The sequence below is a fragment of the Girardinichthys multiradiatus genome, chromosome 20 (assembly GCF_021462225.1).
Source record: "Girardinichthys multiradiatus isolate DD_20200921_A chromosome 20, DD_fGirMul_XY1, whole genome shotgun sequence".
Lineage (NCBI taxonomy): Eukaryota > Metazoa > Chordata > Actinopteri > Cyprinodontiformes > Goodeidae > Girardinichthys > Girardinichthys multiradiatus.
Window position 1 is genome coordinate 24,398,364 of NC_061812.1, and position 24,797 is coordinate 24,423,160.

The 24,797-nt window shown below is 37.7% G+C and overlaps 1 protein-coding gene across 4 annotated transcripts in view; it reads left to right on the forward strand.

Annotated features, from left to right (window-relative positions):
- Nucleotides 1-208: 208 nt before the first annotated feature.
- LOC124856735 (sodium- and chloride-dependent GABA transporter 2-like) overlaps nucleotides 209-24,797 on the forward strand; it is a 34,928-nt gene continuing 10,339 nt past the window's right edge. Inside the window, exons 1-6 of one of the 4 annotated variants that reach the window (XM_047347521.1) lie at nucleotides 209-381; nucleotides 19,980-20,161; nucleotides 20,365-20,499; nucleotides 21,025-21,165; nucleotides 24,090-24,177; nucleotides 24,257-24,389. In XM_047347521.1, the coding sequence (XP_047203477.1) occupies nucleotides 215-381; nucleotides 19,980-20,161; nucleotides 20,365-20,499; nucleotides 21,025-21,165; nucleotides 24,090-24,177; nucleotides 24,257-24,389 (846 nt within the window). In that variant the 5' untranslated portion in view covers nucleotides 209-214. Of the gene's footprint in view, nucleotides 382-6,397; nucleotides 6,528-16,957; nucleotides 17,305-19,979; nucleotides 20,162-20,364; nucleotides 20,500-21,024; nucleotides 21,166-24,089; nucleotides 24,178-24,256; nucleotides 24,390-24,797 lie in introns of those variants that run through there. The other 3 variants (XM_047347518.1, XM_047347519.1, XM_047347520.1) reach the window with 3 other exon arrangements.

Below are 24,797 nucleotides of genomic sequence, written 5' to 3' on the forward strand. Positions count from 1 at the left end.
GTGAAAAGGTTCAAGGGGTTTGATTACAGAGCATACATAACACGTCTTATTGTACTTTAGCATACAAACTACATAATATTCCTTGCATAACTGAATATAACAAAGTTCTTGTCATGTTAACTCTGTGCACAGCTGCAGTTCCTTGTACTTATGTAACTTTTTGCGGCATAGCTTTGGATGACGCTGCCAAAGACAATTCATTTACAATCCTGTAATGATTTGTCCAACATGTTTCTCCTGTGATCTTTGCAAGCACTTTAGTCAGAGAATCACAAACAGACATCAGCCCAAAGGCAAGTCCAACTGCTTTAAAATGGAAAATGCTGAAACAAAAGAAGAGCAACTCCCAGGATATCATCAGGCTTCAGAGGGTAGTAATAAGTGAGTACACCTACCGTGTAATTCTCATCCTTACTGTTATAGGGTTATCTTTCTGTAGCTTATATAAGCCATACAGCTTTGTCAAGCGCCTATTTTTAATATGCACTTTATACCTGAAGTCATAAAAAAGTGTATGAAGTGTATGTATGAACATAACATATCATTCAAACCTGACCTTTTGCACACTTTGCTCAGGTAGCTCCGTGCTTTTGAAATGTGTAATCATTAAAGTACTCAGACATAAAAAAAAAAAAAAGTAATGTTCACTATTCTTAATATGTTTTGTGATCCAAATAATTTAACTTATGGTGGAAACGTACAATAAATGTAATCTCATGGTGCTTTACAAGACAAAGAGCTCCAATTATAAACAGAAACATATAATTATGAATCCACCTTTTTGTTTTGGTATTTTTGTTCATGTTTTTCTGTCTAAAATAACCCAGGCAATAGACTGAGTCACTGACTTTACAGTATTCCTTCCCCCTGAGTGAAGATAAGCCCTCAGTTGATGGCATGTAATAATCATCCTGATAATAATAGGAACTCTTTTATTTTGTTATATTTATGTTTTACCAACAGTCACTCTGGAGTATTTTCCAAGTCAAAGACGATTCTAGTTTACCCCGTTTTATTTTGTGTATACAGTCATGTGAAAATACTGGGGCATCCCATTAAATATTTAGCTTGTAATTATTAATTATTATTAGTAATTTTCATATATTGATGTCTAATCTTTTCTGTTTATTTATCTCTGAAAATAAATGGTGTAACTACAGGTAAAGATCAAAAAACCCTGTTTTTAGTCTTTAAACAAAATGTTTTTTCTAACTGAAAAAAAGCACTAATATTTACCCGCTAATATTTAGTCCTTCCATCATTAGCTGAACACAATGTTATTGAGACACATCTTGTAGCCATGAGCTAGTTTTAAACATCGATCTGAGGAATGTTTGCCCTACTCTTCACTTTCAGCTGCGAGATAGGTGTTTACTGTATGTTCAGCCAGTTTCAAGTCACCCCACCATATCTTAACGAGATCAATATCTGGGCTTTTACGTGGCTCTGATTTTCCTTTTCTCTAATTGTTAGTCAATCCTTGGAGAAGCATGTTTTGGTTCACGGTCCTGTTGCAGGGTCCAGTTCTGCTTCAGCTTTAATTCTTTAACAGATGGTCTGACGTTTCCCCCAGCATCCTCTAAAACACAGAAAGATTCATGTTTGATTCTATGATGGTAAGCTGACCAGGTCTTGCTACAGCAAAGCTTCCCCAAACCAAGGCACTTCTTTACCTCCATGCGTCACAGCTCAATTAATATTCTCATCCTGGAATGCTGTATGAGGTTTACACCAAACATCTCCTCTGTTCTGGTGTCCAAGTGTTCAAGAACATTTGGGCAGAAGTTCTGGTCTTTGTCATTGTTCTCTGTAAGTCTGACCCTTCAAGGTTTTCTTACAGAGCAAAGGGTTCCTGATTGCACATCTCTAATGAAACAAGACTCATTTAGTTGCTTTCTGATTCTACAGACAAACTTTCATATCAGTGGTAGTAAAAGCTTGCTGTAGGTCCTATATTGATATTTTTACTTACATTTACATTTTGTAGTGTAATTTTGGGTAAACATGCCAGCCCTTGGCATGTTTTCAACATCCACCTGTTTTCAGAAAGTGGATTAGCTTATTTCTGATTGTTTTAAAAGACAGAATAATTACAACAGGGTTACTTCAGGGTGTCAATCTCCACTAGTATTGAGAGAGACTAGGGTTTGAAATTGTGCTTGTGATGCCGATAACACCTCCTCACTCTTAGAACTGTTACTACTAAAATGCTTTGTTGACATTCAGGTCTTTTTTTGCATTATATTCAGTTTGACCTTGGCCCTTCTTTTAGAGTCTCAGCAATGGCTTAACCCTCTAATAGATTGAGTTCTGCATCACCATGGTCTTTCACCTCCATGCACTCTGCTCCCATGGATTTTAATAATGAAAGGTTTTTCATTTGAAAATAGTGCTATGTGCAGGTGCTCTGTGCTTCTCCTTAAAATCATTTTACTGATAAAAGCTTGTTATTCACCTTTATGCTCCTCAGCTCCAGGCCACCCCCATCCTCTTTCCTGCATTCTTCAGAGTTATAAAGTGGGGAGGGCCGGGCTCAAAGCTGAAGGCAAAGTTACACTTTGATTATATGTTAGAGGCTTTCTGCAAAGGCTCTAAAGCACAACTTGTTCTTGCCAGGACAGTTATATATATATATATATATATATATATATATATATATATATATATATATATATATATATATATATTCTTAATTAATCAGCTTCCAGGTGTGGCAAAACATAAGCTCTCTTTTCTTTTTTGCCTAAAAATAATTTTGACACAGAAAAATTTGTGATGCTGTCATAAATTTGTTTTCTGCTGGGTTTTTTTAATGTCATTTAAAAATCATAGGTCTTTTTCTTTTTGGTGTTTATTTTGAGGTAACTTAGTTTGATTTTCTTGATTTTGTGTTTGGGGTGTGTAGTACTGGTAGTGTTAGCTAGGTTTAAATACCCAAAAAATGCACTTTAGGTGAATTAGCCACGTCAAATTGCCTTATGTGCCTTATGTGTGAGTGTGTGCGTACAGTTGTTTCTCCTGTGTGTTGATACAGCGTGTACCCCGTTGACCAGAATCCTGGAAGAATTTTTACCTCCGGCAAGTTTATGTTAAGTTGAGTTTGTTTGTTTTTGTTAGCAACTGTATAAAAAAAGTTACAACTTCTTATGAATTTTTAAACAGAGGTGTGTCTTAACCCAAAGAAGAATCACTTAAATTTTAGTTGCGATCTGGATAACGGTCCAGATCCCAGTTTTTTTTTTTCTATGGTATCAGTGACTCTACGGTCTCTGATTGTCTTGTTTAGAATAGAATTGATGTTTTATCTTAGTTTTATCTCCCGTTTCAGTTCCGTCTTTCTTTGTGCTCTTCCTGAACACCTTGCATTTCTTCTATAATTATTTTCTTTACTAAACTATGTTTTTCTTTACTCTTCAAAACTTAGGTCAAGTTAAATTTCTTAAAGCAAAAACCGGACTTACATGTTTGGCTATTGTTCTGGACCAGTTTAGCAGCATCTTCTGTCAGACTCTTTCCAGCCTCAGGTTCAGATTTCTCAAACGTTCATGTTCAGGTCTGCGGCTCCTGTAGGCCCCTTTTTTAAATTTTAAAATAGCGTTTTCACTTTTTTTTGTTTAATGTTATGTTATTTGTGTCTTTCTAAATTTGGTTGTAAGTATTTGTTCTTCAAAAGATAGAGTAATGTAGTTACACAGAAAGATTACAACTTATATTTATTACTATGACCGGGATTTCATAGTAATAAATATCATCATAAAACAAAAAAAGAAACAGTTTGTATAAATGAATGGATTTTATGCCTGTGTTTATTTTTGCAGGCAAGGCTGCAGCTTTATATCGGATCAGGTCAAATAGTTCTTCCTTTGAAATGTTTATATGTTCATACTGACAATGCTGCATGTTCAAAACTCTTTAGCTATTGTGTCTTGGCAAGCTTTCGTTGGGTTAAAATCTTGCCAGGGTGCACTTCAGCTTGTCCAGTAAAAATACACAGTAAACCATTAAGTTAGTAATGTAAAACTGGAACACTGGTGTTTTCTGGAAATTATACATTCATGAACAACATCAAGTTTTATTTTTGTGACATAACAAGATGCCTGGAGTTAATGTGAACTGACACAAAGTGGAATGATGCCACCCTGCTTTATTCCAACTGCCACTAGGAGATAACACAGCTCGCTGATAAAGCTGGTTATAAATTAATAAATTAATTGTCTATGCTTCACCCTGACATTTTTATTGAGTCGTTCATGTCTTTTTTTCTAAACACAAAAGGGGAAGAAAGGCTTGGGTTCAAGCCTAAAGCATATCCAATAAAAGTAGGTAAATGCGACCAAAACAGACAATGTTTGTTCAATTAAAAAAATAAATAAATGATCTGACTAGACAAATGTAGAAAATGGTGAAAATCCTACTACAAAGCAAAAAACAACAGATAGCAATCTTAGAAGAAAGAGAGACAGAAAAACAACCACCATGAGAACCATTATCCACAAATACAAAAAATGAGAAACTGGGATGAATCTTCCTAGAATTGGCCGACCTACCAAAATTACTCCAAGAGCTCATCCATGATTAACATTTTTGCGCTGATTTGGACATTATTATGGATCTAAACAATGCATCCAGTTATGCAGGTGCTGCTAGCACTTTAAAAGCCTCTTTACTAGAAGCTGTGGAGCACATTTGTGACCACTAGAGGCTGCTCAAAGAAAAGTGTTACCCTTTTAACAAAGGGAATGGAGTGTCCACCAAGTGAAGGTGGACACACCAAGATGAAGAAGAATAAAAACAACTATGCTACATCATCAGCAATCTTGTACAATCTCTGGGTTCTACAGTGAATTTGGGAATACCTGATTTGGGTTTAGATCTCCTTTTTTTAATTTTTACATTTGCTTTTTGGTATTTGCGCAGCCTTGCAGTAAGGTTTAAATATAACTATAAAGAAAAAACATTTTTTGATTTTTATCACATTTAACCACAAATTACCAAAATTCTCAATTATTAAATACAAACCTCCATCATTTATAAGCTAGATGCTTTCATTTTGTGATTCAAGTTTTGAGAGGATTGTTTGTTGTTGTTGTTTACAATATTCATATTTGATTTATGCTGAGTTGAACGGCCACACTACACACTACTGTCACTAACATTGCAATAAACCACAAGCAAGTCTCAAAGGTAGTCGAGATTCCTCCATTAAAAGCCGGGTTGGGAAAGTCCCACCCTCTGCTGCCCCACAGCCAATCAAAGTGCAGGAAATCATGTAAATGTTTGACAGGTATAAAATTCAGTGCAGTTCCAAAGAAGCTTTCTACCCATCCCACCAACCAGCAGGGGGCGCCAACTGCCCGTTGAATATACATGAAAACATACAATAAAAAAACTGGAGTGGCCATCACAGTTCTCTAAACTCAGTCCCATAGAAACGTTGTTTGCTGAGAAAAAGTGTGGGTAAGCAAAGTGGCCTACAAACCTGACTCAGTAGCTCCAATTATGTCAGAACAACAGGGCCAAAATACCAGCAAATTATTCTGAGAGGCCTGTGAAAGGGTACACACAAAGCTTAATCCAAGTTATACAGTTTAAAAGGAAAACTGTATAGATAAACCTAACTGTGAAGAAAGTTATAAAAATTCTTTAAAAAAAAAAAACTTTGCTAATATATTTAACATTAGTAAATATAACAAATTTTGCTAATTCTAACTGAGCTAAAACAGGAAAAGTTTTGTCTGATTTCATGTCAGACAATGAAGACAAAAAAAATTTTTGGGTTTCATTACACATTGTATCATTTTTTATCCACTTAACAGTTATGCGCTACCTTGTGTTAGTCAATCCTTTTAAATCCCCCAATAATACATTAAAGTTTGTGATTGTGACGTTACAGAATGCAATCAAATTCAAAGGGTATGAATACTCTTGCAAGGCACTACAAATTATATAGAATCAAATAGAAGCGATATGCATAGCATTCACTTTGTATTGGTATAAGCAGTTAACATGTCAAGGGCATAATAACAAAGTAATTTATTTTTTTCTGGAGAAGTACCATTAACAGGTACTAGATGTCTGGTTTCTTGTATTTGTTTTATACTAATACTGTTGTTCAGGGTTCACCCGCACAATGCTACCCATGTGGTGGGACTGACAGTGAAAATAACCTCAAAATCAGAGTGAGGCAATCGTTTGAGCTATAATAGTGTCGATACAGAGAGCCTAAAGTATGTAAGCAAGTGTCCAGCTGAATGACTAATGTATGAATCTCCTCCTTCTTTACTGAGACCATGTGGCCCAGGCTGCTGGAACAGTCCCCGCCTTAACTGGCTCATTTAGAAACAGTCCCGCCCCCCCTCTTCCCTCTCTTCTTCTTTCTCTGTCGTGCTACCTCATTGTCACACCACTCAGCTCTATCAGACCTCCTCATAGACTCACTCATGGTCAGTTCTGGGCACAAAGTGTGTACTGGGTTTTATACTTGCATTTTCCTCTCAAGGGACCAGATGAAATGGCATCCTTTTAAGGTATTATTTTATTTCTTTTATGTCTTGCCATGATTTTCATAGTTGTTTATTTTAGAAACTTTCCAAGTGACATTTTTTGTTGTTTCATTTCCACAAATAGAAAGACATAGCCAGGAACCATGCAGTTCAGAGCAACAGTAAGGCTTGGAGCTTGTACTATGTAGGCCAAAGGTTACTCGTTATGCTGCAGTGAGGCAGTTCTGTTGTTTAGTGTAACACTCTACACTGGCTGCAAAAACCAAACAAACTCATGTATTCCTCTGATGCAAATGTTTGAACAGGCTTCACAATAAGCTCTTAAAAATATTTCCAATAAGTTTGTTATTGTCTTAGGAAAATATTTTTTACATTTCTGAATGTGCTTTTTTATGCTCTCTTGTGTTTAAAGATTTTTTTTATTACAGCACTGACACATGTATTGGACTTAACCTACAGCAGACCAATAGACCTCTAGATTTCTGAATCACTTGCATAAAAAGACTAAACTGAAAGTTTCCAGTGAGCTCATGAGTTCAAGCAAGTGATGGCCTGACATTTTAAAAAGAAACAGTGACCAAGGATGCACTGCATTCCCATGTCCCAACAAGTGTGATGTGTCAATATTTAAAATAGGTACAGATACAATTCTGGAAAAACACCATTAAGTTGTTAGAAAGAGTTAGACTGTAAACATGTTGTAATGAACATTTTCTTACAATGTCTAAAAGTACCTCTTACATTATATATATTTTACAAAAAAGCTTGTACAAAGTTGAAGCTATAGATCATTTGCTCTCTTTTTAAAGGCTTCCTGTCTGCACACGAACCCAGCATCACCCTGTTTACTCTATCTGATCCCCTTTTTACATAAGACCTAGAACTCTGAAGGAAAACATTTTAAAGGGATTCATCCGGCTTGCTGCCAGGAGAGTGTTGGTGCCGGGCTTGTAAAGTACACAAAAACAACTGCCCCATCTAATCGGTGGCATTACTGAAAAGAAGGCTGGTGTCTACAGAAAAAAAAAAAAAAAAGAAATATATATATATATATATACATATATATATATATATATATATATATATATATATATATATATATATATATATATAACAATGCCCAATCAAAGTATGAAGACGTATTTGTTTAATATCCAAACAGACTTTACGGTCATATGACACTCAAAAATAGACAGCTCTAAATAAGTTTGGCAGCTATCCTTTCAACTGATATCAGGTTTTGTGTTTACGCTCTGTATGCACAATTATCTAACCCTTTTCATAAATGTTATATTTTTTGAGCAGTATATTTATTTTGACAATAGTTAGGCGTCAGTTTTCAAGGATGAACTGACTGGATTTTAATGTTAAAATTAAAGGACAGCATGACACTGCTGTCATGCTGTCCTTTAATTTTAACATTAAAATCCAGTCGAGCACCTAATAAAACAAAAAGTGAATCTTCTAACAATATTTTATACTTGGTCAAACACTGATATTTTGATAAACACTACCAGTACCATGCCCACCTTTTTACACGTACAGTGCATCCGGAAACTATTGACAGCACAGCACTTTTTCCACATTTAGTTATGTTACAGCCTTATTCCAAATGGTTTCAAATGTATCTATTTCCCTCAGACACAATACCCCATTATGACAATGTGAAAGAAGTGTGTTGCAAATTTTTTACAAATAGAAAACTAAGAAATAACATTTACGTAAGTATTCACAGCCTCTTTGCCATTAAGCTCAAACTGAGCTGAGGTGCATACTGTTTCCATTGATCATCCATGAGATGTTTCTACAACTTAAATTGAGTCCACCTGTAGTAAATTGACTTGATTGGACATAATTAGGAAAGGCACATACTTGTCTATATAAAGTCCCACAGTGGACAGAGCATGTCAGAGCGCAAACACCTAGAATGAAGTCGAAGGAGTTGTCTGTAGAGCTACAAGGCAGGATTGTTTTACGGCACAAATCCGGGGAAGGATACAATACATTTCTGCTGTTTGAAAGTTCCAATGAGCACAGTGGCCTCCATCAATTGTAAATGGGAGAAGATTGGAATTACCAGGACTCTTCCTAGAGCTGTCTAAACTAAGCGATCGGGGGAGAAGGGCCTTAATCAGGGAGGTGACCAAGAACCCAATGGTCACTCTTTCAAAGCTCCAATGTTGCTCTGAGAAGAGAGGAGAACCTTCTAGGAGGATAACCATCTTTGCAGTAATTCACCAATCAGGCCTGCATGGTAGAGTGGCCAAACGAAAGCCACTCCTTCATAAAAAGGCACATGGCAGCCCGTCTGAAGCTTGCCAAAAGGACTCTTAGAGCATGAAAAACAAAGTTCTGTGGTCTGATGAGACAAAGATTGAACTCTTCGGTGTCAATGCCAGGCACCCTGTTTGGAGGCAACCAGAAACAGCTTATCACCAGGCAAAGACCATCCCTAGAGTGAAACATGGTAGTGGCAGCATTATGCGACGGGGATGTTTTTTAACAGCAGAAACTTGCTGACTAGTCAGGAAAGAGGTAAACATGAATGCAGTGATGTACAGAGACATCCTAGATAAAAATCTGCTCCAAAGCACTCTTGACCTCAGACTAGGAAATGGTTCATGTTTCAGCAGGACAACGACCCAAAGAAAAGCCAAGATCTCAAAGGAGTGGCTTCAGAACCATCCTGTGAATGTCCTGTAGTGGCAAGCTAGAGTCTCTGGAGAGATCTGAAAATGACATCTTCTATCCAATTTGAGGGATTATGAGATGTACTGCAAAGAAGAATGGGTGAAACTGCCTAAAGACAGGTGTGCTTAGCCTGTGGCATCATATTCAAAAAGACACGAGGCTGTAATTGCTGCCAATGGTGGATCAACAAAATATTAAGTGAAGGCTGTAAATACTTACGTAAATGTGATTTCTTAGTTTTCTATTTGTAATAAATTTGAGACAATCTCAAAAACAACTTTATTCATATTGTTATAATGGGTTTTGTGAGTAGAATTTTACAGAAAGAGATTAATTTGATACCATCAGAAATAAGGCTGTAACATAACTAAATATGGGAAAAGTGCAGCGCTATGAATACTTTCCAGATGCACTGTATATACACTACCGGTCAAACGTTTGAGACACGCTTTCCTATTTGTTTTCTTTACGTTTGTGACTATTTACTTTGAATGTAGATTGTCACCCATGGCATGAAAACTGTGAATGAAAACATGTGGAATGAAGTAGCAAATGAAAAATTGTAAAATAACTTGAAATGTTTTATATTTTGAATTCCTTAAAGTAGCCGCCCTTTGCTGTGATGACTGAAATATTACCCTTTTGCCATCTCTCAATGAACCTCTAGGAAGTTCTTTTAAGACTCTTTGGAAAACCATTTCAGGTGACCACCTCATGAAGCTCATGTACAGAATGCCAAGAGAGGAAAGCAGTACTCAAAGCAAAGGGTGGCTATTTGAAGAATTTAAAATATAAAGATGAGGTTGCAATAAGAACATCAGAGATCTTTATGTCTTTTCACAGATACTTGATTGGATCTAGGTCTAGACTTTAACTGCACTAATTTAGACATGAATATGGTTTGACATAAATCCCTCCATTGTAGCTCTGGCTGTTTGTTTATAGTCGTATCATGGGATGGTGAGCCTCCTCCCCATTATTAACTATTTTGCAGCCTCTAACAGAATTTCTTCCTGCATTTAGCTTCATCCATCTACCCATCATATCTTAATTCAATTCAATTTTATTAATATAGCGCCAATTCACAACACATGTTGTCTCAAGGTACTTCACAAAGTCAATTCAATTGAATCATACATCTTTCAAGTCAGGTACATACATTCCAATTAATCCTAACTATCGAACAGTGCAGTTACATTCAGTTATTTATTCAAATTGATTAAAAAGTTTTTCTATCTAAGGAAACCCAGCAGATTGCATCGAGTCAGTGACTTGTAGCAGTCACTCCTCCTGGATGACCATGTAGAGACAGTGGACAGTCCCTGGCGTTGACTTTGCAGCAATCCCTCATACTGAACATGCATGTAGCGACAGTGGAGAGGAAAAACTCCCTTTTAACAGGAAGAAACCTCCAGCAGAACCAGTCTCAGTGTGAGCGGCCATCTGCCACGACCGACTGGGGGTTTGAGAGAATAGAGCAGAGACAGAAAAAGAACACAGAAGCACTGATCCAGGAGTCCTTTCTATGGGAAGGAAAAGTAAAATGTCAATGGATGTTGCTCCTTTAGTGGCTTCATCTAGGAATAAAAAAGATAAACTCTGACCCAGTATTCAAGTTTAGAGTATGAAAGAGTGCACATACAGTTAGTCACAGTAAAAGCTCAGTCAGTGGGTATGTCTAGGAGAGAGACAGGGTTAAACACTGAAAGACAGGGCCAAGTGTATCATCGGTAGAAGGTGAGCATTAAGTTGTTGGCAGCAGAAGCTTGGACGATAGCCCCATCAAGGAAGGTGTCACAGGTAAACACAAAGTCGGGCCAGTTGTATCTTCTAGGAGGAGAAAAGACAGAGAACATAAAGTTAAAAGCTGAAATAACAGCAAATAATGCAAAATTGGAGAGTAGTATGAGAATGTAACAGAGAGAGTGAAAGTAGTCATTATGTCCTCCAGCAGCCTAAGCCTATAGCAGCATAACTACAGAGATAGCTCAGTATAACTTAAGATATTCTAAGCCTAGCCTTAAAAGTAGACAGGGTGTCTGCCTCACGGACCAAAACTGGGAGCTGGTTCCACAGGAGAGGAGCCTGATAACTAAAGGATCTGCCTCCCATTCTACTTCTAGAGACTCTAGGAACCACCAGTAAACCTGCAGTCTGAGAACGAAGTGCTCTGTTATGAATATATGGAACAATCAGATCTCTGATGTATGATGGAGCTAAATCATTAAGGGCTTTATATGTGAGGAGGAGAATTTTAAATTCTATCCTGGATTTAACAGGGAGCAAATGAAGGGAAGCTAAAATAGGAGAAATATGATCTTTCTTTTTAATTTTCATCAGAACTCATGCTGCAACATTTTGGATCAGCTGAAGGCTTTTAACTGCATTTTGTGGACATCCTGATAGTAAAGAATTACAATAGTCCAGCCTTGAAGTAACAAATGCATGGACTAGTTTTTCAGCTGTTGGGACCCACAGCCAAGGATTACAACATGGACCATAAATATGTTGTGACTATGAATATGGATATATTATTTAATATTAATACTTTAATATTTTATCAAATAATATTTCGGTGTGTTAAGGGTTGTCCTGTGAATACCAGCCCAGTAAGGCGGTGATATTAGGACAAAATTGAAGAGGGTTAGACGAGCTCTGACATTATTGAACAGCAAAACTCTGCACACACATGGAATGAATTCACACAATTTCTTAAAATACAAGAATTTATTAACAATAATAAGTAAATTCAAAGTCAAACATATTTCAATCAACAAACTCTTTACAATGCTAAAACAATCCAACTAAACTACCAAGCAGAATTAAAGAATAAGGAAGACTAATGGGTTATGTACAATATAAACAGTTGATTAAAGATGGTTGAAAATCATGACCGAAAGAGTGATGCAACATTACCATGTAATGTTTATGTTTGAGAACCAAGGATTATCTTGAAGAATCTGGAAATGAAGTTAAGTTAGTCTTGGAACCAACTTAGGCAATAATCAGCAGACGTTTAGACAACCATTCACAATGCAAGATCAGATAAAATATTACTTTGATAAAATAATGTATAAAAGAATGATCTGCTAAATAAAAACAACCTTCTGGATGACTAATTCTCAACGGTGTCTCATTAGCTGCCTTTATTTATTAAAATAATATTTAAAGAAATATTATTAAGGAAATGGTAAAATATTTAAGGAAATAATTTGGACAAGAACCAAATCTTTCTGGAGAAATGGGGCTTAATGGTGTTTACTTAGTTATCAAGTTTAGTAAAATAATGTTAGGGAAATATTATTTACTGGATTGAAAACTAACAACCTTTCTGGGTAGATGATCTTTAGCAGGCAAGCACGTGTTCTTAGCTGTTAGCAGTTAAAGCTAACACAAGAAGCTGATAGCTTCGCACCAAAATCAAACACACACCTTTAAAATACCGTTAATAAAAGGGTTAAATTGCATAAGCGTGGACAGCGCATTATGGCCAATCTTCTGTGTTTAAAATCACCCTTTAAATAAAGTTTGTCTTAACTTTAAAAACACACAAACACAGAACACAAAACTGAGCATGTGCTGCAGATAGCCTGCTAGCACCAAGATAGCTGAGTTCAACACAAACAAAGCCAAACTTCATAAAATGAAAAACGCTTAGATCATTTCATTCTAAAATACTCCTCTCTGCCCAAACCCCTAACCTCGTATGAACCGTGCTGAGAAGAAGTTGTCCGGGCGACGACGAAGTTTGAAGAAGGCATCCACTGTGAACAAAAGATTAGCTTCAGCTAACCTCCGTAGCTGTTGGGTGGGGCAGCTCGCTCTGCCTGCCAACCAAAACTGCACAGTTACCACCTTAACCACGGTGATGCGGCTCGCTCTGTCCTTCCTTCAGACTGGGAAAACCGCTCCACTCAGTGTTGTAGAGACAGGGTCTCTGCTGGGAACTCTCTGGAACAGTTTGCTTTCTGTAGATTTCAGAGAGAAAGTCAAGCAACCCTTGTACCTTAATCAACCCCGTTCATGAATGAAAATACCGGATACACGTACAGTAATTCATTCGTACTTAACTTAGTGCATATGATCGGTGATCGTATGACACTCTTGGATCCAGTTTGAAGAGTTATGTCTGTTTGCCTGCAAAGAGACATTAGCACGCTGTGTCCCTCCTGCCCCAGTCATCACCGGCGTGGTAGAGATTGATTCATTGGAAAGGTGGGGGTTTTATACAGCCAGTGGCATCTTGGGAAGTCTGCGGTTACCCTTTTCCCTGGCTGTGCCGGAAGTAGGTTAATGCATTTTATTTTGAAAGTTCCAGAAAAGTCCGTACCGCATGTTGTAATCCATGGCTGTGGGTCCCAACACAGTGTCACTCCTAGATAGGATATTTCTAATTCTAGCAATGTTCCGGAGGTGCATTTTAATGGCATCCAGGTTACCTGATTGACTAAGCTGTTTCTTTTTCAAAGACTCCGGTCCAAAGACGACAACTTCTGTCTTGTCTGAATTTAGAAGCAGAAAATTTAAAATCATCCAAGTTTTTTTGTCTTCAAGACATGCTCGTAGTCTATCTAACTGGTTTGGCTCATCAGGATTTATGGATAAATAAAGCTGAGTATCATCAGTATAACAGTGAAAATGTATTCTATGCTGCCTGATAACTTTACCTATTGGAAGCATATATATAGTGAAGAGAATTGGCCAAACACTGAGGTACTCCACAATTAACCCTGGATTTTGAACATGATTTATCATTTACACACAAACTGGAATCTGTCAGACAAATAAGATTTAAACCAGCCTAGTGCTGTTTCTCTGATCCCTACAGCATGTTCCAGCCTTTCTAAGAGAATATTGTGATCAGCTATATCCAATGCAGTGCTGAGATCTAACAGGATGAGTACAGACACAAGTCTATTATGTGAGGCTAGGAGAATATCATTAGTATGATGAGCTCTGAAACCTGCCTGACTGAAACTCTTCAAACAGATCATTGCTGTGTAAATGCTTACACATTTGATTTGCAACTATTTTCTCAAGAATTTTAGATAAGAATGGAAGATTGGCTGTAAATCTGTAATTTATCTGTATTTATTTAAGTCATCTTGATCAAGCGAAGGTTTCTTAAGTAAAGGTTTCATTACAGCTACCTTAAAAGCCTGTGGTACATATCCATTTACTAAGGATAGATTAATCATATCTGAAATGGGGCTGGTAATCAGAGGGAACACTTCCTTAAATAATCTGGTTGGGATTGGGTCTAACATACAAGTTTAGATGAAGTTAATATTTTTGATAACTCAATTAGCTCCACAGGATCAAAACAGTCCAAACACAGATCAGGTTCTACAGTTAATTCCAGTGTTGTCTCGCTTACTGAGGATGAAGTAATCATTTTTAGGAGTATGCCATTGATTTTGTTTTTAATAGAATCAATTTTATTTAAAAATATTCCCATAAAGTCATGACTGCAGAAAGCTAAGGGAATGGATGGCTCAACAGAGCTATGACTGTGTACGTTTAGCAACTGTGCTAAAGAGAAACCTAGGATTATTCTTGTTCTCTTCTATTAATGATGATAAATTGGCTGTTCTAGCTTGGCGAAGTGTCTTTTTATATAACAGTAGACTATTTTTTCAGATTAAGTAGGAATCCTCTAGGTGTGTAGAGTGCCATTTTCTCTCCAATTTTCTACCATTGTGATTTAAACTATGCAGCTCTAAATTAAACCAGTGAGCCAGCTTCCTATAAATAATTACCTTCTTTTTCAAGGGGGCTGCATTGTCTAATGCATCACGCAATGAGGAAGTAACACTATGAACAAGAGAATCAATTTGTGAAGGGGAAGAAACAAAATTATTGCCCTCCACTGTGTTTTTCTGTGATAATGAGGAAATTAATAGTGGAACCGATTCTTTAAAGGTTGTTACAGCATTGTCTGATAATGATCCACTATGATGAAATTTTCTTTCAGGTGTGGAGTACTCGGTTAAATTAATCCCAATGGTCAGACAGGACAGGGTAATGAGGAAATATTATTTATTTTTTCACTCAATGCCATATGCACCCCCCCCCCTACGCCCACCCCCAAGACACTGTCTTAATAGGGTAATGGGTGCGTAGCAGTAATGAAGCTGCAGAGGGTACTGTTAAACTGGTCTGAACCCTGGGTTGTCAGAGTTTTGGAGAACTAATAAATTCGGCCAGATTCCTAGAAAGAAGAGCTGCTCCATCCAAAGTGGGGTGGATGCTGTCTCTCCGGATCAGACCAGGTTTTCCCCATGTTCGCCACTTATCAATGTAGCCCACATCGTTTCCTGGACACCACCTAAACAGCCAGCAATTGAATGACAGCATGTGGCTAAACATGTTGCCACTGGTTAGATCAGGGAGGGGACCAGAGAAAATTATGAAGTCCAACATTGTTTTGGCAAAACTTACACACCGAAGCAACACTAGCTTTGGTGACCTGCAATTGGCTTAACCGGGTGTCATTACTGCCAGCATGAATAACAATCTTACTGTATTTACGCTTATCCTCAGCCAGCAGTTTCAAGAAGGATATGATATCGCCCGTTGTGACCCCTGGCAAACATTTGACTATGGTCGCTGGTGTCTCTAGTGCCACGTTTCTGACTATGGAGCAACCAATTACTAAGCTTCATGTAGGCCCAGAATGTTTTTTTTTTGTCTCATCTGACCAGAGCACCTTCTTCCACATGTCTCCTACATGGTTTTTGGCACATTATGGTTGCTGCTAGAGATTCCTTCCTATGGTTCTAGTGATATCACAGTTCATTGTGAATATGTGTTTTAGAACCCAGATCTGTTTTGAGGAATTTGGAAGGATATAAATTAGCTTTAAAACTATAAGAACAATAGTTGCTTGGTGTTCAAACAACCAGCCCACAATGCAAAGCAGAAAGAAAAAAAATTGTTTTAATAAAATACTCGTACTCGTACTTGTACTCGTACTCATCGTCTTCCGCTTATCCAGGACCGGGTCGCAGGGGCAGCAGACTCAGTAGAGACGCCCAGACGTCCCTCTCCCCAGACACCTCCTCCAGTTCCTCCAGGGGGAGCCCAAGGCGTTCCCATGCCAGCCGAGAGACATAATCCCTCCAGCGTGTCCTGGGCCGTCCCCTGGGCCTCCTCCCGGTGGGACGTGCCTGGAACACCTCCACAGGAAGGCGTCCAGTAGGCATCCGGTATAGATGCCCGAGCCACCTCAACTAGCTCCTCTCGATGTGGAGGAGCAGCCGTCTGTCGATCTCCCGCTCCATTCTTCCCTCACTCGTGAACAAGACTCCGAGATACTTAAACTCCTCCACATGAGGCAGGAACTCCCCTCCAACCTGAAGAGGACAAGCCACCCTTTTCCGGTCGAGTACCATGGCCTCGGACTTGGAGGAGCTGATCTTCATTCCAGCCGCTTCACACTCAGCTGCAAACTGCCCCAGCGCATGCTCTAGGTCTTGGTTAGAGGGGGCCAGCAGGACCACGTCACCTGCAAAAAGAGACGAAATCCTCTGGTCCCCAAACCAGACCCCCTCCGGCCCTTGGCTGCGCCTAGAAATCCTGTTCATAAAAGTTATGAACTCGACCGGTGACAAAGGCCAACCCTGCCGGAGTCCAACATGCACTGGGAACAGGTCCTACTTAGTGCCGGCAATGCGGACCAAACTCCTGCTCCGCTTCTACAGAGACCGGATGGCCCCTAATAAAGGGCCCCCTGACTCCATATTCCTGGAGCACCTCCCACAGGGCACCACAATGGACACAGTCGAATGCTTTCTCCAGGTCCACAAAACACATGTGGACCGGTTGGGCAAAATCTTATGAACCCTCAAGTACCCTGTAGAGGGTATAGAGTGTGGCAGCCCTACTCAAAGCAATTATTAAGGCATTATACTTTACAAAGACTTTTCAATTACTCTACACCAGTTTATTTTTTTTTACTTTTTGTCACATTTGCTGAATAACAAAAGCAAGGAAAATTTATAATTATACTTAACATAATATTCTTTTACCTGATTATTTGGTCTTGTGTTCTTTTAGGAAAGCCTTTTAACACCTTTCCTGAAGCTCCAAATCAGAAATAAGCATATAGGTAACTCTGCTGCCTTCACAGCAGTCTCTCTGAATTTACATTATCCCTGTCAAGTAAACTATAAGCATGCACCTAAACAAAAGATGAAAACTGAATTCATATTTGCATTAAATTAAGTTTTTTTAATATTAGTGAACTTGTTCTAAGTTGCTGTTTGTTTTCTGGGGCAGTTTGAAATCTAAATAGGTGTTTCTATTTTCCTCTGTTTTCCACTCAGCCAGTGGATTTATCAATCAAGTAATTTTCATGCAGTGTAACATAAAGTGCTTTACTGACATTAAAAACAAATGAAGAGATTTAAAAAACACAGCTTACAAAAGATCAAACTAAACTAATAAAAAATTAAATAAACAAATTTAACTCTATTACAGTGGATAAGGGACAGAGGTGTAGCTTGGTGAAGAAACAGCAGACATAAACAAAAAAACTTATAAAGAGATAACAATTTTTTAAAAACCTAAACCATAAATACAAAACATAGAAAGACGCAAAATGTTTCTGACAGAATGTAAAATAATGATAGATATAATACAATCAAATAGATAATTAAATACTTGTTAAAATTTCAGTGCAATAGAATGAAAATAATACATCAAATATTAAATAGAATAATTCTTTAGTTTAACTTAAATCCAATGAACAAATGCATCTTTGGTCAACCTATGGTGTTCAATAAAAACCTCGTCCTCTGCCTTTTGTTGGATCAGTTTCTTTCTCAGTGGTAGAGCTTTCCTTGCCTTCCTGCCATCTAAAGTCGCTCCATTTATGTCCTTGTGTCTGTTTCTGTTTTCCTTTTCTTGCCCTAACTTGCTCATTGATTTCGCAACCCCTCAGTGTTTTCTGACTGAGATCATACCTTGTATGTATGCCCCCCACCATCCCAAACACAACCAAACTGTCGCAGTGGTTTTAGGAGTAGTATCTAAATGCAGACAGGCAGAAGCTGATGTAAAATAAAAAGGTTTAATGAATAAACGAAAAGTTACAAGCGGCTTGAGGATGGGGTCAGGCTCTGCTTTGGCAAACAAATAGTTGTGGAAAGGCTTGACATAAATGGCAGTATGGATAGACAATGATCCGAGAAATGAACAGAACAGAGGAGTATATGAAGGGAAAGACACAGGTACAAACAGAAACTGATGGGCATGAAACAGGTGGACCAGGTTGTGGCAGGAATGAACACAACATGAATGGACTGAACAGAGAAGCAATAAAACAATCCAAGCAAAGGAAGTTCCCACAGAACACAAACTAAAATGCATGATGAACAAAAATAGGTAAGGAATGAAAGTGACACCTAGAAAATATATACAATAATCAGAACAAGAAACTAAACTCAAAGTGCTAAAACCAAAGCACCACCTGGAACACAATCAAGAACAAGGTCCAAAGCAAAACTCAAATATCCTCAGATCATGACACAAACTCACACCCACTTCCCTGAGAAAACCTTTTTTTATGTGATAAACAATAACTTTTTATTTTGTGACTTCTCTAAAAATTCTCTGATTAGTGTAGAATAATCCAATTGATCACTTTAAAATGTAACAAATGCCAGATTCCTTACAAAGAAAAGGAAATAGCCCTTTTTTTTTAGAATAAAAGTTTCAGCCTTATTAATCAGCTCCAGTCTACAGCATAGTTTCTGTACAGTGCTGTGCAAAACACACTCTGTTCCCTATCAAACTGATATTCAAAATAAGTAACAGTAAATTTTTACCAACTGTTTTTTTTTATTTTTGAGTACTACTGGCACCCCCTTACCATGCTGCCCTGGGCAGTAAGCCATATTGTCCATAAAATCTGCCTCTGCATATATCATTGGTTTCCTAACCAGTTCTTTAACCAAAAGATCCAATCACTTTAACCTTTTTCTGTCTGCTAGGTTAAAGCTTCATATATCCTAAGGATTCTAATTTCACAGTTAGCATTTTGTAGTTTGCAAATAAACATTGTACATGGTCCATTTACACATATTTGTGAATGAGCTGTAATACATTATCTTTTTAAAACGCTGGAGGACTGTGCATTTAAGTTTTGCTTGACTTAAAAGCTATCTGTGCTGATATAATCTTAATGTCTATTATGCCATTTTAACAGCCCTAAGAAAATTGGCAAATCTGACTCTCGAAAAAGGTTTTTGTTGATTTTGTTTAAATCAACATTTTTTCTATTTACATTTTAAAACTTGTTTATCAATTTTTTTTATGTGAACAAGCTTTACTACTTTGTTTTTCATATTGCCGTTGTAGTTTTTTTCCATAGTACACTATCCAGGCTCTGTTATTGTCCATCCCTGAGCCTCACACTCCTTCAGGTCCCTAAATTACCAATAAAACACAGGAATGTTGTTCTCAACGTCTCAGGATTTGAAGCTTTTGCATGGCACATATTTTCCAGTCCATTTGCAGCTCCCACTGTGAAACTAAAGCAGCCAAACAAAAGCAACATTGATGAAAAGAATTACCCTCTGTTACCCTAATGCAGAAAGACTGCTCGCACTGTGTAGATAATAGACATTATACTGGGATGAAAATCGGTCATGTCTGAAGTACTTTTTAACTTGTTTTGTGATCATAAGAATGGTGAAAAATGACATTTAAATGCACTGAATATTTTTCCGGTCAGAAATGTGTGAATCTCCCAACTTAAAGTACAATTTTGTCTCTTCACAGCAAAATGGATAACACGCATGGTCCAGAGGTCAAGTTGAGACTGGACGAGGGTACTGAACATCCCACGAACCTGAGAGGACAGTGGTCGAGCAAAATTGAGTTTCTTTTGGCTGTTGCGGGACAGATTATAGGGCTGGGAAATGTGTGGAGGTTTCCTTACCTCTGCTACAAAAATGGAGGAGGTGAGTTTCTTTAAAGGTAACAAAAAACTACATTTATTTAATTAACAATAAGAATGTTAAATGATACAAAATATGAAAAATAAATAAACTACAAGCAAATCTAATGATACATACCAATAATCAGGAGGAAGACAAACAGAGTAGCTGCTGATACAGTTAATCAACTTCCAGAGGCACAGAGTAACACTTTTAATGTTTTCCAGGAGTGTTCTTCATCCCGTACATACTTTTCCTCTTCTCCTGCGGAATTCCTTTGTTTCTGCTGGAGACATCCCTTGGCCAGTACACACAGCAAGGATGCATCACCTGTTGGATGAAAGTCTGTCCGCTATTTGAAGGTAAAATGATCAGCATGCCAATAAACTGAAACACAGTTAAATAGGTCAAATATCGCAATTCTAGATACATCTAATCTAAAAAAAATGAGGTTTGTATAAATCACTTTATTCACAGAGGTTTTTTTAGAACAAAGAAGCATTAAAAAATAATAAAAATGGACCTGTTACCACATTATAACTAACCTATTGTTTTCACATTAATAATGCCTGCAATCCCTTTTTCTTTTTAATTATCTACTAGTATCTGTTGCTGATGACCAAATATTACAAAGTTTGACACACTTTGCTTCGTCGTATTTGATTGTTGACCAGTCAAGGTTTGAAAGCAGCTAAAACAGAGCATAGCAGGCAAAATATAGCAGAAAATACTGTGTGATGAGAGTCTATTTTTAACTTTATGATATGAACAGATGTTCATATCATAAAGTTAAAAATAGGACTGATATGTTAACAAAGTATTTGTTAACATATGAGTAAGCACACAACACAATCTTCACTGTGTTCTTATGTGTTTTTCTTTTTCAGGGATGGGTTATGGCAGTCAGGTAGTTGTTTTGTACTCTAGTATCTATTATATAGTGATACTAGCCTGGGCATTTCTATATCTCTTCTCTTCCTTCAACTCTGAACTTCCATGGGCGACCTGCAGGAACAGCTGGAACACAGGTAGGACTTCAACATGCCACCCAGGAAAAATATAAAGCTTGATTATGAAGAGTTTTTGGGTGACTTATGATTTGCAGCTAATCTACAGTGACGTTCAGAAGATTACATTTACTTTTTAGAGGCATGGATGTCTTTTTAATTTAGGCTTTCAATTATTTATTTAAAGGTTCCTCTTTCAAGGTTCTGATTTTTTAAATATAATGGTGGGGGGAGCATATTGGCAATTATTGAGCATTTTTTTTATTCCTTATAGGCTTTCTCTCAAAGTCTAAAAACATGACAGTAAGGTTAGTTGACCTCTCCAAATTGCCTTTTGATATCACAGTGTGTGCATGTGCGTGTGTGTGTGTGTTCTTGTACTTGTTGCTGAGTGAGAACCATTTTTGGTATTTTTATCGCAAAGTGAGGACATTTTCCTGGTCCTCACTTTTTCAAATTCTGTTCTTGGGACAGGGGTTAGGTTTAGGACTAGGGTATGAATTGAGTTATTGTTAGGGTTAGGGATAGGGATAGGTATTAACTGGTTAGGGTTAGGGTTAGGGTTAGGGTTAGGCACTAAAAATCAAGGAAAATGAATGTAAGTCAATGGAAGTAACCGAAAAGTCCTCATAAAGATAGTAAAACACGGATGTGTGTGTGTGTGTGTGTGTGTGTGTGTGTGTGTGTGTGTGTGTGTGTCTGTGTGTGCTTCAGTTTGCAGACCTGGAAGCTCTTGCTGCCCTTTCTCTCGACAAATGAGTAAAGAAAAGAAATTGTGTATTTAAGGATTTCAGGTTTTTGGCTCCTAATTTAAATCAAAAAGATTTAGCATTTTTAGACAGGGAAGCACCTACTGACCTCTGTTCTTCCACAAACAAATCCAATCATGCTTGCTCCACAGGTGATTTACTTTACAGCTACTTTTCCTTATGTGATGCTTGCCGTGTTACTCGTTCGTGGACTCACATTGCCTGGGGCCTTGGACGGGATCAAGTTCTACCAAGTTCTACCTGTGCTGTGTGGTGGTTTGGACTGGTGACCTGTCCAGGGTGTACCCCACCTCTCACCCAATGTTGACTAAAGATAGGCACCAGGCCCACGCAACCCTAGAAGGATAAGTGGGTTCACACAATAGATGGGTGGATCACTTATCAAAAGTCCCTGACTTGCAGCTTAACTACAAGCTTTTGGTAGCGATCAACAAGTATTAGCCATCATTGTTGGCAGAATTATTATAGTTTGTTTAAATTGGTCGTTTCGCAGCTATTAAGCATAGCTTTTGATTTGATGGGAAGTTGAACAATTTGGAAGTAATGTCAATGAAACAGCCCCACATCATGATGCTCCCACTACCATGCTTGACAGTTGATACAGTGTTCTCAGGTTGACAATTTTGGAACAGACTGTGGAAAGTGATACTGGTGTTCTAGCAGGTTCTAGTTAAAGTAAACCTTGAGCCTGGGTGGCTAGTTTGTCATTTCTAATAAGTGTACTCAATTTGTTTTTCATCTGAGGGTGACAGTTTGGTCTTCATGCAGATTTTGGCATGATGGTGACCCATCTAAATAACTTGTACCTAAAGTTGAGGTGTTAAAAGGGCTAAAAATAACTCTCCTTTTGTCTACAATGAACTTCTTGAAACTCAAGTTACATCTGAGTTGTTCTGAACACTGGTCGTTTCAATGAGGGCTGTGTCCGAGCTACCGCACCCTGTTGGCGGTCAGACGCCTCGGAGCTCCTCCGGTACTTGGTCCCCAGAATCAATCACACACTCTATCTAAAGACTCTTAAATGAACGACTCTCAACCAGTTTCTAACTTTTAGCTCTTTTAATCTAAATTAAGGCAGAGAAATGATTACAGAGATCAGCACTGAGGCTCCCGTCTCGGACCGTCGCCATCTGTTAAAGGATGATGAAGAGCTTCGATAAAAGGTCACATATAGTTTTATATCTGGCACTCCAATGCAATTTATGTGCTCTCCCTCAGTGATTATCAGTAGACTATGTGTCACTATTGTGGTGTCTATTTGTTAGATTGTGTAGTAGCGAGTGTCCATACTTAATCTAAGTGTGCTGTAGCTTTCTAATCAAACCAGTTATACCAGCTGCTCCACTATCAACCCCAGTGCCCCAGCTTCAGGTCATTCATGACAAACCTTGGGCCATTTATCCTTGTACTGTATGTTTATGAGCATTCTTATCCTATTGTAACAAAAGGGAAACATTAGAACTTATACTTTATTTCACTATAGTATAAATGGAAAAAACAGCTATGAGCATATTAATAAAGGTTATTCCTAACAGCTGTCAAATAAATCCTTGTTATGCTTCCAAAGAGAAACTACCAGCTGCAGTGAATCCTGATCACTACTGGAAAGTTAATAGACCTTGGCCATGCCAAGATGAAACGGCATCCATAAACTTTCACTACCACTGATTAAAACAATTAGATGAATTTATGTATATATTTGACCCTGTATGTATAATTTATACACTTTTTAGAGAAAATCCACGATAAATTCAAACATCTTCAACCAATTCTTGTTGTAAGTTTACTCCACCCTTAAAAAAAGTTTTAAATAAACAATTAAAAGCAAAAAAATAATAATATGACCATCATGGAGGTGTTCTCTTTCCTGTAGCTACAAATCACTTTGTAAAGTACTGCATGTCCCCGCATTAAAGACTATAGGCCTAATCTGATAAATCATATACACCAAAAAACATAAGAAGAGCCACAACCATCCTGGTGATGTAAGAAAATATCAAACCTCAGTAACAGAACACTGCAAAAAGAAGTCACTATAGCTGATATCAATATTATAATAATATTTATCCATAGAATAGCACAGTGTTGCCTGCAGATTTACCATGTTTTTTGTTGGTTTGTTTTTTGTTTTATTTGTTTGAACATATTTTTTCCCACTTTTTCTGTATTTTGCAGAAAACTGTGTGGAGTTTGATCAAAGACCAGATTATTTCAACATGACTATACCTGCAAATGCAACCTCACCAGTGAGAGAGTTTTGGGAGTGAGTATAAATAAAAGGGCAAAATTTCAGTTCTGTTAGTGAAGAGTTGGATTAAATGACAGATGTGCTTGATTTGCAGAAGAAGAGTTTTAAATATCACAGGCAGCATCGATGAGCTGGGCAGTGTTAGATGGGAGTTGGCTCTCTGTCTGCTGTTGTCTTGGATCATCTGTTACTTCTGTGTGTGGAAAGGAGTGAAGTCTACTGGGAAGGTAGGATATTTTAATGCCATACATACACAGAAAAGCAACCTTTACAACTGATGGGGCAAAACATTAATTTTGTCTCCTTTAGTCTTAAAAATACATTGTAGTTATAACAGTTTTCAAAATACCATTCTCCTGTCAAGACATTTTGAATCCACCCTGGTTTGATTCTTCCTCAGAAGTGATCAAATCTGAATGTATATTATTTTTATCTTTGGGCTCCAGCTGGAGCGGAGTCATGTGGATTGTGCTAAATTGAATTAGGATAAAATAAACTCATGCAGCAGATGCGACCTAGTTTTAAACAATCGCTCCCCTCTGCACTTGCTGCCCTTTCTCTCGACAAAAAAGTAAAGAAAAGAAATTGTGTATTTAAGGATTTCAGGTTTTTGGCTCCTAATTTAAATCAAAAAG